We start from the raw sequence: 21,998 nt of genomic DNA on the forward strand, positions 1-21,998 counted from the left end.
AGCCTATCAGCAGTTCAAATTCTGTTTTGCATTACGGGCCAAGCCTTCATAGGCGCCCAATATATTTTCAAATAGTCACATGCAAGGCCGAGGTGGTATAGGCTGAAGAAGTAAATCTCGTTCGTGGTGAACTTCGTCATTATCAGGTTGACTTGTGGATGTGCAATAATTCATTATCAGCATCTTGATCCGGACTGAATCGTGGTATACGCCGCCCGTGAGGTTCAATCAAGAAGGTGTATATTATTTTCTTCTCCCCAGTGGCGAAATCCATGGACTGTAGCTCGTGAGAGCCATGTGGGCAGGCGAGCTTAATCTGGAAATTAATTGTACACACACGGCCAGTTGCTGTCTCATTGTGTGCAGCATGTGCGCCCGATTCGAATGTGCTAACCGCCGTCGTGGTTCCTTGTGCTCGGCGGTTGTTCGGTGCCGGGGATGGATACGCAGTTCCTTCTCTCAACTTTTGTCCCCTTTTATCTGCCGTTCTACAAAGTGATTAACGATTCCTCAGCACTATAAATACCTAGCCGGTAGCAGCTCTCTCTTCACAGCCAAGCAACCATCCATCGGCAAGGTTCCTCAGCAAGTCGGTCGGTCGCTTTACCGAGCTAGAAAGAGAGTTCGCTCTTCTGCAATGGCCTCCGCCAATGCTCTGCTCCTGCTCTTCTCGGCCGCCTTCTGCCTCCTCGCCCGGCGGGCCGCCGGCGACTACGGCTCGTGGCAGAGCGCCCACGCCACCTTCTACGGCGGCGGCGACGCGTCCGGCACAATGGGTGAGCTCATCTTCATCAGGAGTATTACACTGTTCAGAGTAAAAGCACCTACCTGGACTGGGATGGTTCCGGGCATAAGTGTACAGTGTCTAACTGAAGTGTCCTGTACGTGTTTGTTCAGGCGGCGCGTGCGGCTACGGGAACCTGTACAGCACCGGGTACGGCACGAACACGGCGGCGCTGAGCACGGCGCTGTTCAACGACGGCGCGGCGTGCGGGTCGTGCTACGAGCTCAGGTGCCAGGACGTGAGCAGCTCCTGCCTGCCGGGCAGCATCACCATCACCGCCACCAACCTCTGCCCGCCCAACTACGCGCTGCCCAACGACGACGGCGGCTGGTGCAACCCGCCGCGCGCCCACTTCGACATGGCCGAGCCCGCCTACCTCCAGATCGGCATCTACCGCGCCGGCATCGTCGCCGTCGCCTACCGTAGGTGAGCCATTTACAAACTTCCTTAATCTGGTCCCGTGTCGGTGTCGATGGACCATGTTAGGTGGGCCAGAGTAAAGATTTGGTGCAGTTCGGTCTGACAGCGACTCTCGGCGCTGTTTCGAAATAGTTTAGGCGTCACGCTCACTTGACCACCATGATGTGTTGTTCCAAGTTGCATGATCCAATCACTGAACTGAAGATTTCCGTTTCGCCGACTGTGTGTGCAGGGTGCCGTGTGTGAAGAAGGGCGGGATCAGGTTCACCATCAACGGCCACTCCTACTTCAACCTGGTGCTGGTGACCAACGTGGCCGGCGCCGGCGACGTGCAGTCCGTGGCCATCAAGGGGTCCAGCACCGGGTGGCAGGCCATGGCCCGCAACTGGGGCCAGAACTGGCAGAGCAACGCGGACCTCGACGGCCAGAGCCTCTCCTTCCGGGTCACCCTCAGCGACGGCCGCACCGTCACCAGTAACAACGTCGCCCCCGCCGGCTGGGCCTTCGGCCAGACCTTCGAAGGATCCCAGTTCTAGCGAGCTCGATGACTTCTTCTTACGTCCATGGATGGATTGCTTGCATTGGTTTGGAGCTTGAGCAAGAGAAGAAGGAAACCTCTTCGTTATAGTAAAGAAGAGGCCTTCGGCTATTCCGAGGCTGCTGCTGATCAGCACCCGCTTAGGCGTTCCCTTCTTTCATACTAGTAGCACAGTAGTAGACATAAATAAGTTATTACTTGTTATGGAGTTGAGCATTTTGATCATTGTTAGTGTAGCCTTGCGTTGTGGAAACACCGCAATGTGGTTTATTTAAGGGTGCTTTAGAAGTACATGCATTGAGTGGTGTGTGAGTGTCTTGTAACTTCTGTTGTTGCATTGTAGCCCCCAAATCCTGCCACATGGTTGGGAGAAGTTTGTGGTTGTGGGGTACACTTGTTATTTTGGGGACCAAGAGCAATGCTACTTTTGTGGTTTAACCGTTTTATAAGTAGTACTACTATGATATGCCGTCGACTGATAATCAGCTGACCTTTGTCCCATGTCGCCTAAAAAAACTCATGTCATCTCTACTCTTATAAAAGACCGAGTTGGTGATGATTGTGTGTCTGCCATCTTGCAATATAGACCGTCCGATCTATATCTGACAGATAGAAAGCAAATTATGGCAATTTTGCAAAAAAGATATCCGCACCTCTCTCCATATTTGCGGATAAGGCCTTCCCTCGTTCATCCTTATCTCCCACAACTTCATTATTGAGCAATTAAAAAAGAAAACCTCTGAAACAATCTGGCATGGTGGCCGCTGCCGGCGCCAGCCCATGCCTCCGCTCAGTCCGACCATCAATCACCACCACGCCCCACTCCTCCTCACCTTATCTCTCCTCTTTCTCGAGATATCATTAGTTTTTACAGATGGGATTACTCCCGCATGGGTCAATCACAACAGGTATTCGCAAAAAAATGCATCTTGGTGTTCCGTGCAATTGGGTATTTGCCACTCGAAAAATGCCACTGTTTTTTATTATTCGAAAAAAGCCACTCCAAGCTATGAAGGACCATTTCCTGCACCATCGCCCTAGGCAACGCCTCCAAGGAGGGTACGACACACACGATGCATCCGTCACCATATTCGAGTCATATTTTGGATTTTCACCCGAGATAGGGGATAGGGTGGATAGAAGGGATCTCAGTGGCGACTCCAAGGAGGAAAACGACACCCTTGGGCCTCGCCGCCGTCAGGCATGACGAACCGACTAGGGTTCCCCCTGCCCCTTGCCAGCTCCATCCGCACCCCGGTTCATCGGAGCCGACGACTGAGGGTCGAAAGCAACCGAGAGCACCGGGAGAGAGACCGGAGATGAAAGAGCCATGTACCTCCATGTATGACGTAGATGAGCAGCTTTGCACCGCAGCCGTATCTTCGTCGTCGACTCACCACCCTTGCGACCAAGTCTAATGATGGTCTTCAAGTGCACATGGTTGAGTTGTAGATTTTTCGAAGTAAGATTATCGATCCCACAGGGAGCACATGAAGTGGCTTTGCCTCTTGTAGAGATTTGCATGCAAGTTAACGAATTTGAAAAAATAAGTTCGCGGTTAAAAAAAATTGAAAAAATGTTATCAAATTTATTTTTTCCTCCATGAATTTCGAAAATAATCATGAATTTGGATATTTCTTTGCGAGTTTAGAAATTGTTACCGAATTTGAAAGATATTCATAAATTTTGGAAAAATGGTCAAGTTTTCTAAAAAGGTTCATGAAATTCAAATTTCTAATTTGAAAAAAGAAATGAATTCGAAAATTCTTTGTGGATTAAAAAATTTATTCGCTAATTTGAAAATGGAAATAGAAAACAAAGAGAAAACTGGCAAATCAAAACAAAACAATAAAAATTAAATAAAAAAGTTCATGAAATTTAAAATATTCGGTTTTTTAGATTTTTAAAATATTCGGTAAATCTGGTGCAAAGAGGAACCCCTACCTGGGCCGGTGCATCACTGATTGACCCCTTCAGCCCCTGTACGCTCGCTACGGAATGGCCCTTATTTCGTACGTAAGGCACCAAATATTGAATTCCTTTGGGCTTTGGCCTCATTAATTAACGACTCTTGCTGTGACACGTGTTGTGACTAGGAAATTATATAGTGCCAGCACATGCAGAAATTGCTTTTGGATGGACCCTAGTTTTTTGAAAATACAAAAAAGAGCATATTCTGAATTTTCCAGAAAAAATTAAAAAAAATTACACATGAACATAGGGATGTATACCACATCTTCATAAATTTTAATGATGAAATACACCGTTGTTCAATCTACTAAATATTACTCTATACAGCTCAAATTATGTTTTTGTAGCACATGCATTATTCACTATAAAAGTCTATGATTCTGATTTTTCTATAAAGCTCAAATCAAAGCATATTTCATCATGAAACTTTTCACAATCGTAGTATACACTCAAATGTTCATGTGTATTTTTTCAGATTTTCTGAAACTTTAAATTGTGTTTTCTGTTTTTTTAGAAGTAGGGCTTCATAGAGCTCAGGAGCAAGAAATCCACTCTCCAGCACATACGGAAATTGCTTTTGGGGCCCAGATATTTTTGGGGAAAATAAATAAAAAACTTATTTCCAAGTTTTCATTTAAAAAATTACACATAAACCTAGGGATGATACTACATCTCCGTAAGTTTTCATGATAAAATACATTGTACTTCAAACTACAGAGAAAAGACATGATTTTGTTTTTTTATACAACTTACAGAAAATCGTATTCAAGCATGAAATATTACAAAAATGTATTACACAACTCAATGTTCATGTGTATTTTTTATACATTTTTATTTATGAAACTTTAAATTATGATTTCGATTTTTTGAAAACAGGGCTCCATGAGAGAAAGAAATCCACTCTCCAGCACATGCCATTATACCTTGAAGCACTTCGAACTGGTTGAATTGTCTAAAAAAAAACTTCAAACCGGTTGAAGAGTGCCAAAGCGGAAACACAGTAAATACGCCTTCGATTAGACCAATCTGCTTCCCCGCAAAAAATAAATAATAAAATATTAGACCTATCTGCTACCCATTCACAACTTGGGCCGTCGATCGGCGAACGGACAGCCAGGATGCCAAACGGCCGGTCCCTCCACTGATTATATAAGGACCAGGGCCGGCTGGGGCCAAACCCTACACGGACCCGGAGACTTCGGAGCTCGATCGAAGACGCCGCTGCCGACCTCGAGCCTCCGCCCTAGCGCCGTCGCCGTCGCGATGGTAAGAGCCTCGTCGTCACCTTAACTGCGTTTAGGCGGCTATCCCATGCAGGTCCGTCTAACCATTATCGCTCTGCGTACCATAGACCTTCAAGCGCCGCAACGGCGGCCGCAACAAGCAAGGACGCGGCCACGTCAAGTTCGTCCGCTGCTCCAACTGCGCCAAGTGCGTCCCCAAGGTAAGCTGGATCCTGCATCCCGCTGCATCAATCGATCATGCCGTCCTTGTCCAAAACCTATCCTTCTGTTGATTACGCTGGGGTTTCTTTGGTGGTTCAGGACAAGGCGATAAAGAGGTTCAAGGTGAGGAACATCGTGGAGGCAGCAGGCATGAGAGATATCAAGGACGCCTGCGTCTTTGAAGGTGCGGTTTTGGTTCCTCCTCTGTTTTCTTCTATCCGGTTCTTAACTGTTGGAGCAGTGATCGCCGATCGAACTGTTTGTCTTGCAAGGCGAAAATTTTAATATCGCACCTCTTCTCTGATTCGCCAGTGAGTTGGAAGTGTCGAGCTCGTGATTTGCGTAATAGACGAGTGTTTTGGTTGCAGGTTACGTTCTGCCGAAGCTTTATATCCTGGAGCATTATTGCGTGTCCTGCGCCATCCATCAGCATCAAGTCCGTGTCCGCTCGCGTGAGAACCGGAAGAACCGTGCGCCGCCGGAACGCTTCAGCCGCTTCAAGGTACGCTTCAGACATACGAGTTTCCTTCCTTTCTACTATGTTCAATTGGTGGTGCTGCTTAATCGGCAGCATGTAGTCAAAGAGTTGGTACTCATACTGTATGCAATCTTAATCACTTTAGAGCGTTGGTAGTATATATGTATACAATTAAAACATGAATCTTCATACAAGCATGAATCTTCTTACAATACGTCTTATATTATGAGACGAGGAAGTAATATTTAGTGCAAACGATCCAAACCTCACTTTACCTTTTTGCTGAACATTTTATTTGTGCGATTTCTACAATCTTTATAATGTTGTTGTGCCATGTGGCTGATCTGTAGTTTTATATCTTGCAGGAGGCAAGACCTGAGGGCCAAGCTCCACGTCCTGGTGGTATCGGCGCGGGTCCTGGTGGTGCTGCCGGTGGTCTCGGCACCGGTTCTCCAGCTCCCAACGTCGCTAGCACCTGACTTGGCTTCCTAGCATGATGCCAGTAGTACGATGATCTAGCTAGGCTTACATGACCGTATGGTTTCATATTCGTTGCCCTAGGCCGAACTATGTGTTGCTCTTCTAGCATTTTCCTCGTAAACTCTAGACTCCAGCTGGTACCCGATGAGTTCTCTACTTTTGTTTAGTCTACTAAGTAGAAGATTTTTGTTATATTAACATGTCAAATGCTGATCTTTCACGTAGGACCTACCTACTTTTTGAGCATCAGCTTTGAACATGGTCCTGCTATCTATGAATATATATATTGCAGTTTTACTAAAGCACATCCAGATGTGCCCTAAGAGTAAGTATAATAAAGCCTAGTCAGCAGGCTATAGCATCTTTCATGTAAGGAAAATCATAGTTGGAGGAGAGAGAAGCAAGCCGGGCTATAAAACACTTTTAACGAGTAAAAGCAGCATGGATGCAGCCCGAGCGATACAGCAGGCATTTAGCTCCTCCTACCCAGTCATGTGCCTTTCCTTTGCCTCCTTCAGCGTGCAAGAATTAAATGGATAGCCAATGATACAGCCATTCTAGTATTATATGAGCCTACATATGGGCTATACTCACTCATTTTCGGTTTATAGGGCTCAATTCAAAAACCTCACCAACCAAGGTAGATGGTGAGTGGTAGAATACTTTTTGTAGTTTGTAAAAACACCCAATTAATGCTTTTGTTTTTATCAAAAAATTATGTTTACCAATGTATTAATTGCAATACATGAATGCATAAAATACACGCATTAGTCAATTTTCTCTTAATACTTGTATGCAATGATTTAATGCACATTGGAATCTGAACATGTGATGGGGAACAACCAAATGGAGCCTTATAAAATTGAAAAACTAAAATTTTGAGATAAGCCCTATAAACCGGAAAGGAAGGAGTAGATGACATGGCACTACTACAGTAACAGTCTTTACTATTGACCATGCTCTAAGTATTGCACATATAAGTCCTATGCCATTGATTTTACACGAAGATTCATGTAAACATTTTCTTTTTACCTTTTTCATTTTTCGTTGTAGTTTGATTGAGTCATCTGGATGTGCAATAATCAGGGCACATCTATTTATTGTTACTTGGCCGTGAATGAGGGGATGGTTCCGTTTAGTGTTTTTCCCCAACTTCTATTCCAATAATCAGGAGTATACCATGCATTATCAAATCTGACCTGATTCTAGAACATGCAATCCAATTGCTGTGACCTACTGCAGGTTTTTTTTTTTTGAAAAAGGGAGCACCCTCCTCGATTTCATAAAAGAGAAATCACAGTGCCTTGGGGTATTACTGTGGGATTTAATTCTCACTCCTACCCATGCGAGGAGAAAGAAGAGGACGCTCCCATGCACCAAATGCTCACCACGTCTGCATTCCCACCGGGGGTAATCCTCCTTTTCAAAAAAAAAAAAAACGTCTGCATTCCCACCGGATGTCATCTTCCGAGGTCAGGGCCCGGTGAGGTAAGGTTTACGGCGTCTTGGAGGCCGCTGAGGCGGTGTTCAGGTGCCGGAGGAGGTGAACAGGGAGCTGGGGAGGTTGTTCCAGAGCAGGGATGGGGTGATCAGGGAGGAGCTGTACTAGCTCTTGCCGATCGATGAGCTCGGACGTGGATCGGTTGCTGGAGGAGGCCCTGCCCTGCTCAGCTCAATAATCTTAGCAGCATTTGTACGTAGGTTAGTAGCATGCATGTCAGTTGAGTCCGGTTTGGACTTGTACATGCTGCGTGCACCGAGAGTATTAGTTAGGAAAGCGTAGAAGTCCTAGTAGGTTTGGTGTTTTTTTTTCATGGTAATACGTGTCTCATTCATATCATGAAAAATAAAGTACAAGTCACGTAAAGATTGACATAACAAACCTAAAAAGATAGCAGAACATCACTGAACTTAACATCAACTCCCGTCACTTGCCTTCGGCACCATCACAGCAGCCACCAAAGAAAAAAATGACAGATCACCTCCTCACCCGAGCTCGACGCGGCTCCATTGCTGATAAGCAGTTTTACGGACCTCCAAGGTAGCTCACCAAAAGTAAAGTCATTGTTGTTGAACGAATCAGACCGGGGCAACACCCCGGACACGCCGTCGAACTCCAGATCTGGCACCCCACCACGACTAAGACGCCAAAGGAGGAAACTATACCTGCCATCCATCAACCACAAATCCAGCACACGTTCAGTCTTTCAGATGTCGTTGATGCAGACCATAATCTGCATCCGCTCCTGGACTACCTCCCAAGCTCCACACGGCGTTGGAGCAAACGCCATCGCAACGACGGAGCCCGAGGACACAAGTCCATCATGAGGATGATGTCGCCGCCACACCATCCTTACTTGAACAGACTGATTTCCAAATCCATCCCTAATCATAGGACCGATTGCCTCGTTGGGGACAGATCTGAACCTTCTTTATTCAGCACCGCCATCGCCGTCTCAGAAGTGAAGACGATGAACGGTCGAAAACCCAAAGCTACTAGGGCCTAACCTAAAGCTACACGATTCACACACGTAGATCCGGCGACCACCCTCACCACCAACGACCGAGGTCGCCAGCGGAGGGAGCCACCGGAGGAACGAGTCGGTGGGACTCTCCTGGCGGCGGCTAGGGTTTCTAGTTGCCAGCCCGGGAGGAAAAGAAAGACCAAACTGCGTGCCTACGTAGGTTGGTATTGTCAAAGGCGTATCTAGTAGGTTTGGTTAGCCATGTCAGGTCCGTGTAGGTTTAGAGGCCACTGGCGATGCAAAGAGGGACGAGTCGTTCTTTTCCTCTCAAGCGCTTGGAACCCTAGCGCCGCCACAGAGGTCAGCCTTCCAGCGCCGTCCTCTAGCGGCTCCCCTCCGCTGACAACCTCGGTCGTCGGTGGTAAGGAGGGTCGCCGGATCCACGCGTGTGGGTAGTTTATAGGCCAAAGTAGTTTAGATTTTTAGGATGTTCATCGTCTTCGCTTCGGCGGCGGCGATGCCGGCGCCGAATAACGTTTCTTCAGATTCTACTTCAACGAGGTGATTGGTCCTATGGTTGGGGGCGGATCTGGAATTCAGTCTGTTCAAGTAAGGATGGTGCAGCGGCGGCGGCATCCTTGTGGTGGACCTGTGTCCTCGGGCTCCGCCGTTGCGACGGCGTCTGCTCCAGCGCCGGCGCGGAGCTTGGGAGGTAGTCCAGGAGCGGATGCAGATTGTGGTCTGCATCGACGTCATCTGAAAGATGGTGGATCGTGTGCTGGGTTCGTGGTACGTGGATGACATGTATGGTTTCCTCCTCCGACGTCTTAGTCATGTGGGTGTGCCAGATCTGGAGTTCGATGGCGTGTTCGGGGAGTTGCCCCGGTCTGATTCGTTCAACGGTAATGGTTTCGTCTTTGGCGAGCCACTTTCGAGGTCCGTAAAGCTGCATATCAGTGATGGAGGCGCATCGAGCTCGGGTGTGAAGGTGATCCGTTATTTTGTTCTTTGGTGGCTGCTGTGGTGGTGCCAAAGGCAGGTGACGGACGTTGGTATTAAGCTCAGAGGTTTCTTCGGTCTTGTTTGTAATTTTATTTCTTGGCTGATGTTCCTTTTTGCAAAGGTTAGCTTTCTGCTATTTGTTCAGCTTTGCCAAGTCGGTGTGTACGTGACTTGTACTATGATTCTTATATAAATGAGACACGTATTACCATGAAAAAAAAAGTCCGTGTAGGTTTAGGTTGCTCCGCCGGTCATAGCCTTATTTGTATTTTTATACACCTGAGGGCTGAGGTTATATAAGACTGTAAGCGTGAAGAAGACAGAGAAATAAAGAAAAGTTACGAGGCACGGCTGGTGCCTTTGGCCAAAATTTTCCGAGGCAGATCGTCGTGATGTTTTGATGTGATCGGTCCGTGGGCAAAATTACAACAAATTGTACTATCCGCCTTGTAAGTTTTATCTCTTTGCTGTCTCCTCGTAATTGTGCTATCCACCTTGTAAGTTTTACCTCTTTGCTTTTCTTTCCCGGGTTAGTTTTATCTCTTTGCTGTTTTCATGTAAGCGTGTGCATTGGAGATGCAGGTAAAATAGAGAGTTTTTATATAGGTGCTTGTGTCTGTACTGTATTAAAAAAATAAAAAATAGAGAGCTTTTGTTTTGTAAGTGGATCCGATCATATAATATTCAAAAGAAAAATAGAACAATACATTCAGAGCATCAAACTGCGGTCACGAGGTCTAGATTTGAGAAGCTACTTTTCTCAAAACTGGTTATTACACGCCTCCAACTTAGCAACCGTGCATGTTTGTATTCATCATTTTGTATTATTTTAAATTTAATCTGTTGATATGAATATTCAATCATGTATACCATTTAAATTATATTTTTTTTTCTGAATATAAGTCATGAGTAAAAATTATACACAAGTGAATATTTTTAATTAGTTAGTAAATGTTTTATTCATCATCTTGCATATTTTAAATATAAGCCATGAGTGTATTTTTTATGGATTGTATTTATTTAGTAAACATTTCAATGTCCATATTAACTAAATATTTTTTATAATACAAAGGTTTATATTTAAGTGTATTTACTAATGATTGTTTGTATGTATAATATTTAAAGACGTAAATATTTGAAGATAATTTTACAAACATCTTAAATATTGTTTTTACTTACGTTTTACTAAATACCTTTACATAATACACAAGTTTACATTTAATGTTTTTGTTTACTAATTATCATCTATACGTATAATATTTTTAACATACAAATATTTGAACATAATGTTTTTACTTACATTTTGCAAATATCTTTAAAAAATAGCGCATGCAAAATGGGCCGCAGTATGTGCAGCCCATTTTAGCTCCACATGCGTTCTGGTTTAATACATACTCCCTCTGTTCCTAAATATTTGTCTTTCTAGATATTTCAAATGGACTATCACATACGGATGTACATAGACATATTTTAGAGTGCAGATTCACTCATTTTGCTCCGTATGTAGTCACTTGTTGAAATATCTAGAAAGACAAATATTTAGAAATGGAGGGAGTACTTGTTATCCAATGCAAACATATATACACGCTGGGTGGCTAGACTGGCTAGTGTGGAAAGTGTTGGTCATGTGTTCGAGACCCGTGGTGTTTATGCAAATAAAAAAATTGCGAGCGGGTCTGTGCAAAAATGTGTCAGCCGAGCACAACCATAATTAGTCACTTACAAGTGGGGCCATATACAAGGCTACGCCTGCACACACATTTTATGATCGTATGTGCACGCTTGAGTCAAGTTAAGCCACTGCAATTCTGTATTTTCAAAGTTCTAACGCCAAACTAAATATCAAGCACAAGTTCTATGACTCCTGGTGATATTATGGTATGGTAAACAAATTACAGTTGTGTATTCATTAAATAGCAGTGTTTGTGGCTAATCATACTCCCTCCGGTCCTTTTTACTTCGCGTATTAGATTTGTCTGAAATCAAACTTTGCTAAGTTTGACCAAATTTATATTAGAAAATATTAACATCCATAATACTGTTGTTATGTGATTTTCAATAATTTTTTGTATAAACTTGGTCAATCTTTGATGAGTTTGACTTCAGACAAACCTAATATGCAGAGTAAAAAGGACCGCAGGGAGTACATGCCATGATTTCATATAGGCATTATGTCTGTATCCATAGAATGTAATCCAAATACATTTATAGCTAATACTCCACCCGAGATCGCTATCCAATATGCATCTCAGGGTAAATCAGAGCATTGCAGTAAGCAAATGGACATAATGTTGATATTATATTCTCTTTCCCTCCAGTTCATTATCAAGATAACTATGAAGCTATGTTTATTATTGGTGGCAATAGCAGATTGCATTTTTTTCGTTCTTTATGTCACTAGAATAGAGTACTTGCAAGGCTAAACCCACTGAATTTATACCACTCCCTCTTGGAGACCATTTATCTAATCATCGCCAGTGAAAGACTAATAGACGGCAGAGCATGTACATCTATAAATGATGCAACAAAGAACCCCCAAGAAAACATACATCCATATATAATATGATCATAAAGTGATAATTCATGGCACCGCAACAAATAAAATTATAATTACATCAAATTGATCTCAAACATCTAGGACAACTTGAAAGGATCGATATAGTTGATTAGAGGGGGAGGGGGTGAATAGGCAACTAACAATTTTTAGCTTTTCTTTACCAAATTAAATTTTGCATCAAAGTAGGTTGTCTAGATATGCAGCTAGGTGAGCAACCTATATAATGCAACAACAATAAGCACACAAGCAAGCAAGGGATACGTACAACACAATATAAGCTTGCACAAGTAAATGTGAGAGATAACCAAGAGTGGAGCCGGTGGAGACGAGGGTGTGTTACCGAAGTTCCTTCCCTTTAAGAGGAAGTACGTCTCCGTTGGAGCGGTGTGGAGGTACAATGCTCCCAAGAAGCCACTAGGGCCACCGTATTCTCCTCACGCCCTCACACAATGCGAGATGTCGTGATTCCACTATTGGTGCCCTTGGAGGCGGCGACCGAACCTTTACAAACAAGGTTGGGGCAATCTCCGCAACTTAATTGGAGGCTCCCAACGACACCACGAAGCTTCACCACAATGAAATATGGCTCCGCGGTGGCCTCAACCGTCTAGGGTGCTCAAACAACCAAGAGTAATAAGATCCGCAAGGGATTAGTGGGGGGGGGGGATCAAATTTCTCTTGGTGGAAGTGTAGATCGGGGCCTTCTCAACCAATCCCTAGAAAATCAACAAGTTTGATTGGCTAGGGAGAGAGATCGGGCGAAAATGGAGCTTTGAGCAACAATGGAGCTTGGAGAGGGAAGAGGTAGTCAACTTGGGGAAGAAGACCCCCTTTATATAGTGGGAGGAAAGATCCAACCGTTACCCACTTATTCAGCCCGCGACATGCGGTACTACCGCACATGCCCACGGTACTACCGCAAGGGCATGTAGTACTACCGCTAGGCAGTGCGGTACTACCGCTCGCGCGACAGGGGCCACACGAGGCCCTGTTGTGAAAAGCAACGAGCGGTAGAACCGCCGGAGCGGTGCTACCGCGCGCCCTTGCGGCACTACCGCAAGGCAGGGTTCAACTGGGCTGAGAAGGCATGGACTAATAAAATTACATCCGTGGCTACTTCCGCTGAGTTTCGGTCTGTGCAAAAATCCGGCACGGTACTACGGCTCACAGGGAGCGGTACTACCGCGTAGGGCGCGGAAGTAAAAAATTACTTCCGCACCTACTCCCGTGAGTGCCAGCGTTCTGGGCTAGAGACCACGGTACTACCGCACGCTAGGAGCGGTACTACCGCTGCCCTGGGCGGTACTACCGTGGCCTACTGCGGTACTACTGCTCCCTTGAGCAGTACTACCGCACGCCACAGAACTATAGCACTTGGAGGCCTTCATCTTCGCAAAGACAAGGGAAAACGACCGGTGCTCCAATGAAGCGAAGGAAAGGTGGTGCAAAGGAACAAATGTGTACGTGTTGATTCTGCCCTAACCTTTCCGAAGCGGACCTCTCTTAATAGTATAGCTTTCTTACGACTCAAATCCACCGAAAAGAAACGTAGAGAAACGCCGTCTTCGATAGGCTCCGAGGGGCACTGAATCGTCTTGTGCCTAGACATGAGATATCTAAAATGCTCAATGCACACGATTAGTCCGCAAATGCATTGTCATCAATCACCAGAACCACATAAAGAGAAATATGCCCTTACAATCTCCCCCTTTTTGGTGGATTGATGACAATACTGGATTTGCACATAAGGATATAAAATGAACATAAGCAAACCCAACACCTATAAAATATAGAGGCTCCCCCTAGATGTGTGCCCTCTCTAGATATGCTTTGGACTGCACGACACACATACTAGGATCAACACTCCCCCTATATTTTATAGACAAGGCAATCATTGCAACAATATAAGAGACACTAAGCATGGGGGCAAGGTAAAGTGTCTGAGCATGAAGTAAAGGGCACAAGATAACATTAGCTCACAATTTACTAAACATACTAGACAATAAGGTAAGCTAGAGTGCATATGTCTCACACCATATGATAGTCTCCTGGTCTCACACGAACACAACATGTTGGGGATATAACTACTAGTGTAACCCGCCCAGGAGGGGCCGGGTTACGCTATAGTGATTCATCATATGAAGCCCAATATCAAGAAGATGGCGGTTCAGTCAAGGGCCCCAAGCCCAAAGGCGACTTAAGGCCCGTAGGGATAAACCGCCATAATGGCATGACTTGTATTATAAGGCAAGATTAACTAGTCACCGAGCCGGACACTGTTTATGAGCCGGCCGGGACTCTGTAGGCCGTCGGGTGTCAACCCGTATATATAAGGGGACGGCCCCGCGGAGGCTTAGGGCAAGTAAGATCAAGTCGAGAACCGGGTTAGCGGATTCGCTCCCTGGTTATCGAGACATACATAATCCCACTCAAAACTGGATCGTAGGCTTTTACCTTCACCGCAAGGGGCCGAACCAGTATAAACCCCGTGTCCTTTGTCCCGATTAACCCCTTCTTGTTTCTTAGTTGCGATGGCTCCACGACTAAGTCCTTTCACTAGGACATCTGCCGTGACAATTCCACGACAGTTGGCGCCCACCGTGGGGCCAGCGCGCGGTGGATTTGAGTTCTTGAAGGGCAGCTTCGAAGGGCTCAAGGGATACGCTGTGGGCCGGATGACCAAGAGTCGTCGCGGCAAGCTCTACATCGACGACGCCGGCTGGGGCCCCGATGCCGGCTCAATTGAGTACGGGTACCGGGTCCCCTTTGGCGGAATTCACGTCTTCATCGGCCGGATTGGCGAGCCGGGCCCTGAGCCGGACATCTGCACCGACATCATCGAGACGGCTCAGCGTGCGAGACCCGCCCGGGCTCAGCCCGCCATGAAGCGTGCCTTCGTGGGTTGCATCCACGGAGGGGAATTTTCTGAAGGATCCGTGGATGGTGGTGAGACGGCCGTCTACTCTAATGGTGAGTCGTCCACTGGTGAGACGAATTCGTTATACCAACTACAAGACGGTGGGCTTGGGGGCTGTTCCGATGGCAGCAGTATTCCGGACCCCTTTGAGCCGCCGAGCAGAGTAGGGATCTTCATGGCTGGAACTCAACCCGGTCAAAACTCTACGGTTGCGGCAGCAATAACTTCCGGGTCAGGAGCGGCCGGGGCAGGAGGCCCTGTGCGCCTGCCGGCTCAGGTGGTGATGGATCTCATGGACAGATTGACGGCCCTGTTAACCACCACAGTTATTCCGACGGACCAGGCTGAACATGATGCAGAGGTAGCACGGGTACGTGAGGAGGTAGCCCGAGCTAAAGAAGCCCTAGCAGCTGAGGACACCAGATTGGCCGCAGAACGGGCGGCTTTGGATGCTCGAGCTCAGCAGATCCAGTCAGAGGCTTTCCAGCTTACGATGAATCTGAACGCGTCTAATGAGGTGATGAGGAGGAGGCACCAGAAGGCTCAATCTCGTCTGCCTCCGGTTTATGATCCTCGGAATCTCTTCTGCACACCCGGAGCCGGCCCTAGTAACCCGCCGGAGACAAACCGGTTTATAACACCCGGAGCGGGGGCGCCGGTTCAGCCCCGAGGGATGGAACCTCCTCACATGAATACTGCCCCGCCTCGCTACGTACCAACACCACCGGGTCATTTTTCCAACCCTTTGGAAAACCTGATCGCTGCGTCGGCGCGTTTGGCGGCTCTCCCGATGGATGGCGACTCTCCAACAGCGGTTGAGACGCGAAGGGTCAGAGAACTTCTTCAGACGGCTCTGGCGCAGCAGGAGGCTTATTCTTATAGTCGAGACAGGATTCATTCGACTCCTCGCCCAAGCTGGAGCCCGAGTTACAGCAGACATATGGATTCGGCGGCCGTATCAAGTAACGCTCAGTGCCGTAACCAGCCAGGTGGGCATAATCCGGTACAGGACAGGATACATCAAGAGGCTGAGCGGGCGGCTCAGCAGGCGGCTGAGCAGGCGGCTCAGCAGGTGGCTCACCAAACCTTCCCGGACTATCGAACGACTTCTATTGAAGCAGGCGTGGCCACGAGAACCGGCGGTGTTCCTTGTTTGATACCGGCTCTGCGTAATGAACGTTTGCCCAAGGATTTCAAGGGACCTCAAAAGGTGCCGAATTACACTGCCGATTTACAGCCTGGGGCGTGGAGCTATGAGATGGCCATGGAATTGTTGGAGGTCAGTGATGCAGCAATGGCCAAGTACTTCACCATGATGTTGGATGGAACGGCCCGCACTTGGCTGAAGGGGCTTCCGCCTAACTCCGTCGGTTCCCGGGCAGAGTTAAAAGCCCGGTTCATTCAGAACTTCAAAGACACATGCAAGCAGCCCATGTCAATTGTAGATTTAACTAATTGCAAGCAAGAGGAAGGTGAGTCCACGACCCATTGGGTGCGCCAGGTCAAGGAGATAATACATTCATCTGATAAGATGGATGCCGGCTCTGCGGTCTTAATGTTGGAGAAAAATTGCCGATTTGAACCTCTGAAGCAGAAGCTGGGGCGACTCAAGCGTGATTGTAATGACATGGGCCAGCTGATGGTGGCTTTAGTCAAATACGCCGATTCTGATAGTACCAAGGATCCCGTGTCTGATGAAGAGAAGACAGGGAAGGGAAAGAAGAACGGCAATGGAAAGGGTCATCAGCTTAACCCGGCGAGTCAGGGAGGCAATAAACGTAAGGCCGACGGTAACCCGGAGTTTGTGGCTGACACCAATTCACAGGGTAACAATCAACGACGCAAGGGGAGGCCGCCCCCTCGGTCTGGCGGGTCAGGTCCTACTCTGGAGCAATTGCTCAATGAGCCCTGTCCAAGACACGACACTCGGGAAAGGCCAGCCACTCACCTATAGAAAGATTGCGCGATCATGAAGGCTTCCAAAAATTCTAACATGTTCAACGGCAACCATGGGCCTGGCGGTGGCTCAGGTGGAGGCGGTTTTCATGGCTCGGGCGGCGGCTCAAGTTTCGGCTTTCAAGGAAATCAAGGTGGTTATAATCAACAGTCTGGCCAGGGAGGTCAACAACAGCAGCAATCGGGTTATCAGAGCAATCCAAAGCAGCTGAATAGTGGACAGTATCATGTGTTCACCACTAGTCTGTGCAAACGAGACCAGAAGCTTCACAAAAGGGCTGTCAACGCTGTTGAGCCGGCAGTCCCTCGCTATTTGAGGTGGTTAGAGCAGCCTATTGTATGGAGTAGGGAAGATCACCCTCCCCGGGTTGACAATCCGGGTCATTTGGCTTTGGTGGTGGCACCTCAAGTTGGTGGATATAAATTCACTAAAGTACTCATGGATGGAGGCAGCAGCATCAACATCCTCTATTATGAAACCTTCCGTCGTATGGGGTTGACTGATAAAAATCTTAAGACATCCAACACTGTTTTTCATGGAGTGGTGCCTGGTAAGTCGGCATACCCAGTGGGTAAGGTTGAACTGGAGGTAGCCTTCGGAGATGAGCATGACTCTAGGGCTGAGAAATTAACCTTTGAAGTGGTCAAGATCAAGAGCCCATATCACGCTCTATTTGGACGACCGGCTTATGCCAAGTTCATGGCACGGCCGTGTTATGTTTACTTGTAGCTCAAGATGCCGGGTCACAAGGGCACCATCACGGTACATGGGAGTCGGAAGATAGCCCTAGAATGTGAGGAAGGCGACGCTGCTTATGCTGAATCTGTCTGTGCAGCAGAGGAGTTGAAGTTTTATAAGGATAATGTTGACCCGGCGAACATGACGTCTCTGAAAAAGGCAACCACGAAACACGAGCCGGTGATGAAATTTAAGTCGGCCGATGACACCAAGCTTGTTGATTTTGTTCCAGGCGACTCATCTAAGCAATTCAGTATCAGTGCCAATCTGGATCCCAAATAGGAAAGCGCGCTCATCGAGTTCATCCGTGAGAACCGGGACATCTTTGCATGGAAACCTTCTGACATGCTGGGTGTACCGAGAGAACTCGCTGAGCACACTCTCAATATTGATCCAAAATTTAAGCCGGTCAGGCAGTTTCTTCGGCGGTTTAACGAGGAGAGGTGCAAAGCTATCGGTGAGGAGGTGGCCCGGCTCTTGGCGGCCGGGTTTATTGTTGAAGTTTTTCACCCGGAGTGGTTGGCTAACCCGGTGCTGGTACTTAAAAAGAACGGCACCTGGCGTATGTGTGTGGATTACACGAACTTAAACAAGGCTTGTCCGGCTGATCCTTTCGCTCTCCCCCGCATAGATCAGATCATTGATGCTACGGCGGGTTGTGAGCGTTTGAGTTTTTTGGATGCTTATTCTGGTTATCATCAGATCAAGATGGCAGTTAAGGACCAGGAGAAGACGGCTTTCATCACTCCGTTTGGAGCCTTCTGTTATGTGTCTATGCCTTTTGGGCTTAAAAGTGCCCAGGCGACTTATCAACAATGTGTGCAGAACTGTCTCCATAATCAGATCGGGCGTAATGTTCATGCTTACGTGGATGATATTATGGTGAAGTCCAGAGAGAAGGAGACCTTAATAGATGATCTGAAGGAAACCTTTGATAATCTCCGGGTCTACAAAATGATGCTTAACCCGGCCAAATGTGTGTTTGGCGTGCCAGCCGGCAAGCTTTTGGGTTTTCTGGTCTCTAACAGAGGCATTGAGGCTAACCCGGAGAAGATCAAGGCAATCACCTCTTTGCCTAAACCGGCGTGCGTCAATGATGTTCAGCGACTGGCGGGTCATATTGCTGCTTTAAGCCGGTTCATAAGCCGGTTAGGTGAGAAGGCCATACCGCTGTATCAGATGATGAAGAAAACAGACAACTTTGTCTGGAGTGATGCCCCTAATGCTGCCTTTGAAGATTTAAAGAGACAGTTATCTGAGCCGCCGGTCCTTGCGGCTCCCATTGATAAGGAGCCCTTATTGTTGTATGTGGCTGCTAACTCACGTGCTGTCAGTGTTGCAATTGTGGTGGAGCGCAAGGAGGCTGGCAAGGAGCATCCAGTTCAACAGCCGGTTTACTACATCAGTGAGGTGCTTATTGAGTCGAAGCAAAGATATCCGCATTGGCAGAAGCTCGTTTATGGGGTGTTCATGGCGAGCCGGAAGCTTAAGCAATACTTCCAGGGTCATCCCATCACTGTGGTAAGTTCTGCTCCTTTGGGAGACATCATTCAGAATAGAGAGGCCACAGGACGAGTCGCCAAGTGGGCCATTGAACTTGGGCCTCATGGCTTAAGGTATGTGCCACGCACTGCTATTAAGTCTCAAGCACTGGTGGACTTCATCAACGATTGGACAGAGCTGCAGACGCCTGAGGAAAAGCCGGACAACACATATTGGACTATTCACTTTGATGGGTCAAGGCAATTGGAGGGCTCGGGGGCTGGAGTTGTTTTAGCTTCCCCTCGAGGTGACAAATTTTGTCATGTGCTCCGGTTGATGTTTCCCTATACTAACAACGCAGCTGAATATGAGGCCTTGCTCCATGATCTTCGGATGGCTAAGGAGATGAACTTAAGCCAGGTAAGGTGCTTTGGCGACTCAGATTTGGTGGCTCGACAGGTGTCAGGCAAGTGGGATTCTAAGGATCCTCTCATGGCGGCTTATCGCCGTGAAGTTGATGCTATCGCTGGACACTTCAAAGGTTATCAAGTGTAGCATATTGATCGAAGAAAGAATGAGGCGGCTGATGCTTTAAGCCGGCTGGGATCTCAGCGTAAGCCGGTGCCACCTAACACTTTCTTAGATATTCTGCATAACCCTTCTGTTAAGTTACCTACAGAGGAAGACTTAGCTGTCCCAGACCCAGAAGCGCAATTGGTGGCGGCTCTTCATGTCATCCCAGATTGGATAGTGACATATTTGGCTTACATGACCCAGGGCGAGTTGCCTGAGGATGAGACCTTGGCTAGACAAATTATCCGGCGTTCTAAGTCGATGACAATTGTTGATGGTGAGTTGCATCATCGTAGTGTTACTGGGGCGTTTCAACATTGTGTTTCGCCTGAGGAGGGTCAAGAAATCCTTCGTGAGATCCATGAAGGCGATTGTGGTCATCATGCCGGTTCCAAATCTCTTGTGGCCAAGGCTTTCCATCATGTTTTTTATTGGCTGACGGCTCATGCTGATGCGGAGGATCTGGTCAGTAAATGTGATGGTTGCTAGAAATTCTCACGACGAGCTCATGTGCCGGCTCAAGAATTGAGGATGATTCCAATTACTTGGCCGTTTACAGTCTGAGGGCTTGACATGGTGGGGCCTTTCAAAGGTCCAAGGATAAAAAGACACACCTGCTGGTGGCGGTTGATAAATTCACGAAGTGGGTTGAGGCAGAGCCGGTCAGTAAGTGTGATGCAGCCACGGCGGTTCAGTTCATGAAAAAGGTGATCTTTCGTTTTGGCTTTCCACACAGTATCATAACTGACAATGGTACTAATCTGTCCAAAGGTGCCATGGAAGAGTTCTGTCAACGTGAGCATATCTGGCTCGATGTTTCATTAGTAGCTCATCCTCAATCCAATGGTCAAGCTGAAAGAGCCAATCAGGAGATCTTGAAAGGCATTAAGCCCCGGCTCATGGTCCCTTTACAGCGGACGCCGGGTTGTTGGGTGGAGGAGTTGCCTTCTGTGATATGGAGCATCAATACTACACCTAACAGGTCTACGGGTTATACGCCTTTCTTCATGGTTTATGGAGAAGAGGCAGTTCTACCAAGCGACATTCGTCATGACTCACCCCGTGTGGCGGCTTATGTTGAATCTAGTAACGAACAAGCCCGTCAGGATGCACTTGACTTGTTGGATGAGAAGCGTGACTTAGCAGCAGCCCCTTCGGTGATTTACCAACAGGACCTGCGTCGTTATCACAGCCGCCGGGTTAAGTCTAGAACCTTTCAAGAAGGTGACCTAGTGCTCCGGCTCATCCAGGATCAGTCTGATGCACACAAGTTATCCCCGCCTTGGGAAGGGCCCTTTGTGGTCAGTAAGAATTTACACAATGGGTCATATTACCTCATTGATGTTCGAGAGTACAAAGACTCACGTAAGTCGGAGGAAGAGACCCGCCAACCATGGAATATCGCTCATCTTCGGCCTTACTACACTTGAGCCGCCGGCTCTCATGATGTACATATTTTGACGATGTATATATTATGAAAAGTAATAAAGCAGGACCTCTGTCCTTTTCATCCTCAAAAGTTTATATGTCCTCATTATTACATCCTTAAAAACAACCGACAGGGAACTGATCATATTTGAATCTGGCTTTCCTTTTGGTCCGGCTCATGATTGTATTGGAATCTAGCCGTTAAATATCATGATCACTAGGGGGCTTCCTGTTCAATCATGGGTCGTATTTGAACCAAAGAGAACATAGCTGTCGATACCCTTTTGATTGGCACGCTGCCAAACCTACTAGGGGGCTTCTTGATCGTACCCAAATCATAGCTCAACCCCTTTGGGTCTGACGTGGATCGTATTTGAATCAGCGTCAATAAACAACTCTCAAGGTCATTTGGGGGCTTCCTGTTCAAACATAGGTCATATTCGAACCAAAGAGAACATAGCTGTCGGTACCCTCTTGATCGGAAACGCCAAAGCCACTGGGGGCTATATGATCGTATTCGAATCTTAGCTTAACCCCTTTGGAACGGTTTACTGATCGTATTGGAATCAGAAGCCTCAAAATTTTGTTTATTTTGATGTTTCTGCAAACAGTTTCTTTTTGAAGTCTTTAGTTTGGGACTTCTTTTTGATCCTATGGGAAGCGTCTAATGAGTGGCTTCTATTTAAACCCGGCTTGGCTTTAGTCAATAAGTCGCTAGTATATAAATCATATGTGTGGAAGTACCATCTTCTACAAGATTGGG

At 47.0% G+C, this 21,998-nt stretch overlaps 2 protein-coding genes across 2 annotated transcripts; both read left to right on the forward strand.

Moving 5' to 3' along the window:
* Positions 1-477: 477 nt before the first annotated feature.
* Positions 478-2,184, forward strand: LOC109742664 (expansin-A2). The gene is made up of 3 exons (XM_020301759.3): positions 478-776; positions 898-1,210; positions 1,437-2,184. Exons 1-3 carry the CDS (start codon positions 638-640, stop codon positions 1,738-1,740), a joined length of 756 nt encoding a protein of 251 aa, XP_020157348.1. The 5' UTR covers positions 478-637; the 3' UTR covers positions 1,741-2,184.
* A 2,840-nt stretch (positions 2,185-5,024) lies between these two features.
* LOC109742661 (small ribosomal subunit protein eS26-like) lies at positions 5,025-6,115 on the forward strand. The gene is made up of 5 exons (XM_045234278.1): positions 5,025-5,030; positions 5,065-5,157; positions 5,258-5,342; positions 5,527-5,660; positions 6,005-6,115. Exons 1-5 carry the CDS (start codon positions 5,025-5,027, stop codon positions 6,113-6,115), a joined length of 429 nt encoding a protein of 142 aa, XP_045090213.1.
* The last annotated feature ends 15,883 nt before the right edge of the window (positions 6,116-21,998 follow it).

The sequence above is a fragment of the Aegilops tauschii genome, chromosome 3, assembly GCF_002575655.3.
Source record: "Aegilops tauschii subsp. strangulata cultivar AL8/78 chromosome 3, Aet v6.0, whole genome shotgun sequence".
NCBI classification, from domain to species: Eukaryota; Viridiplantae; Streptophyta; class Magnoliopsida; order Poales; family Poaceae; genus Aegilops; species Aegilops tauschii.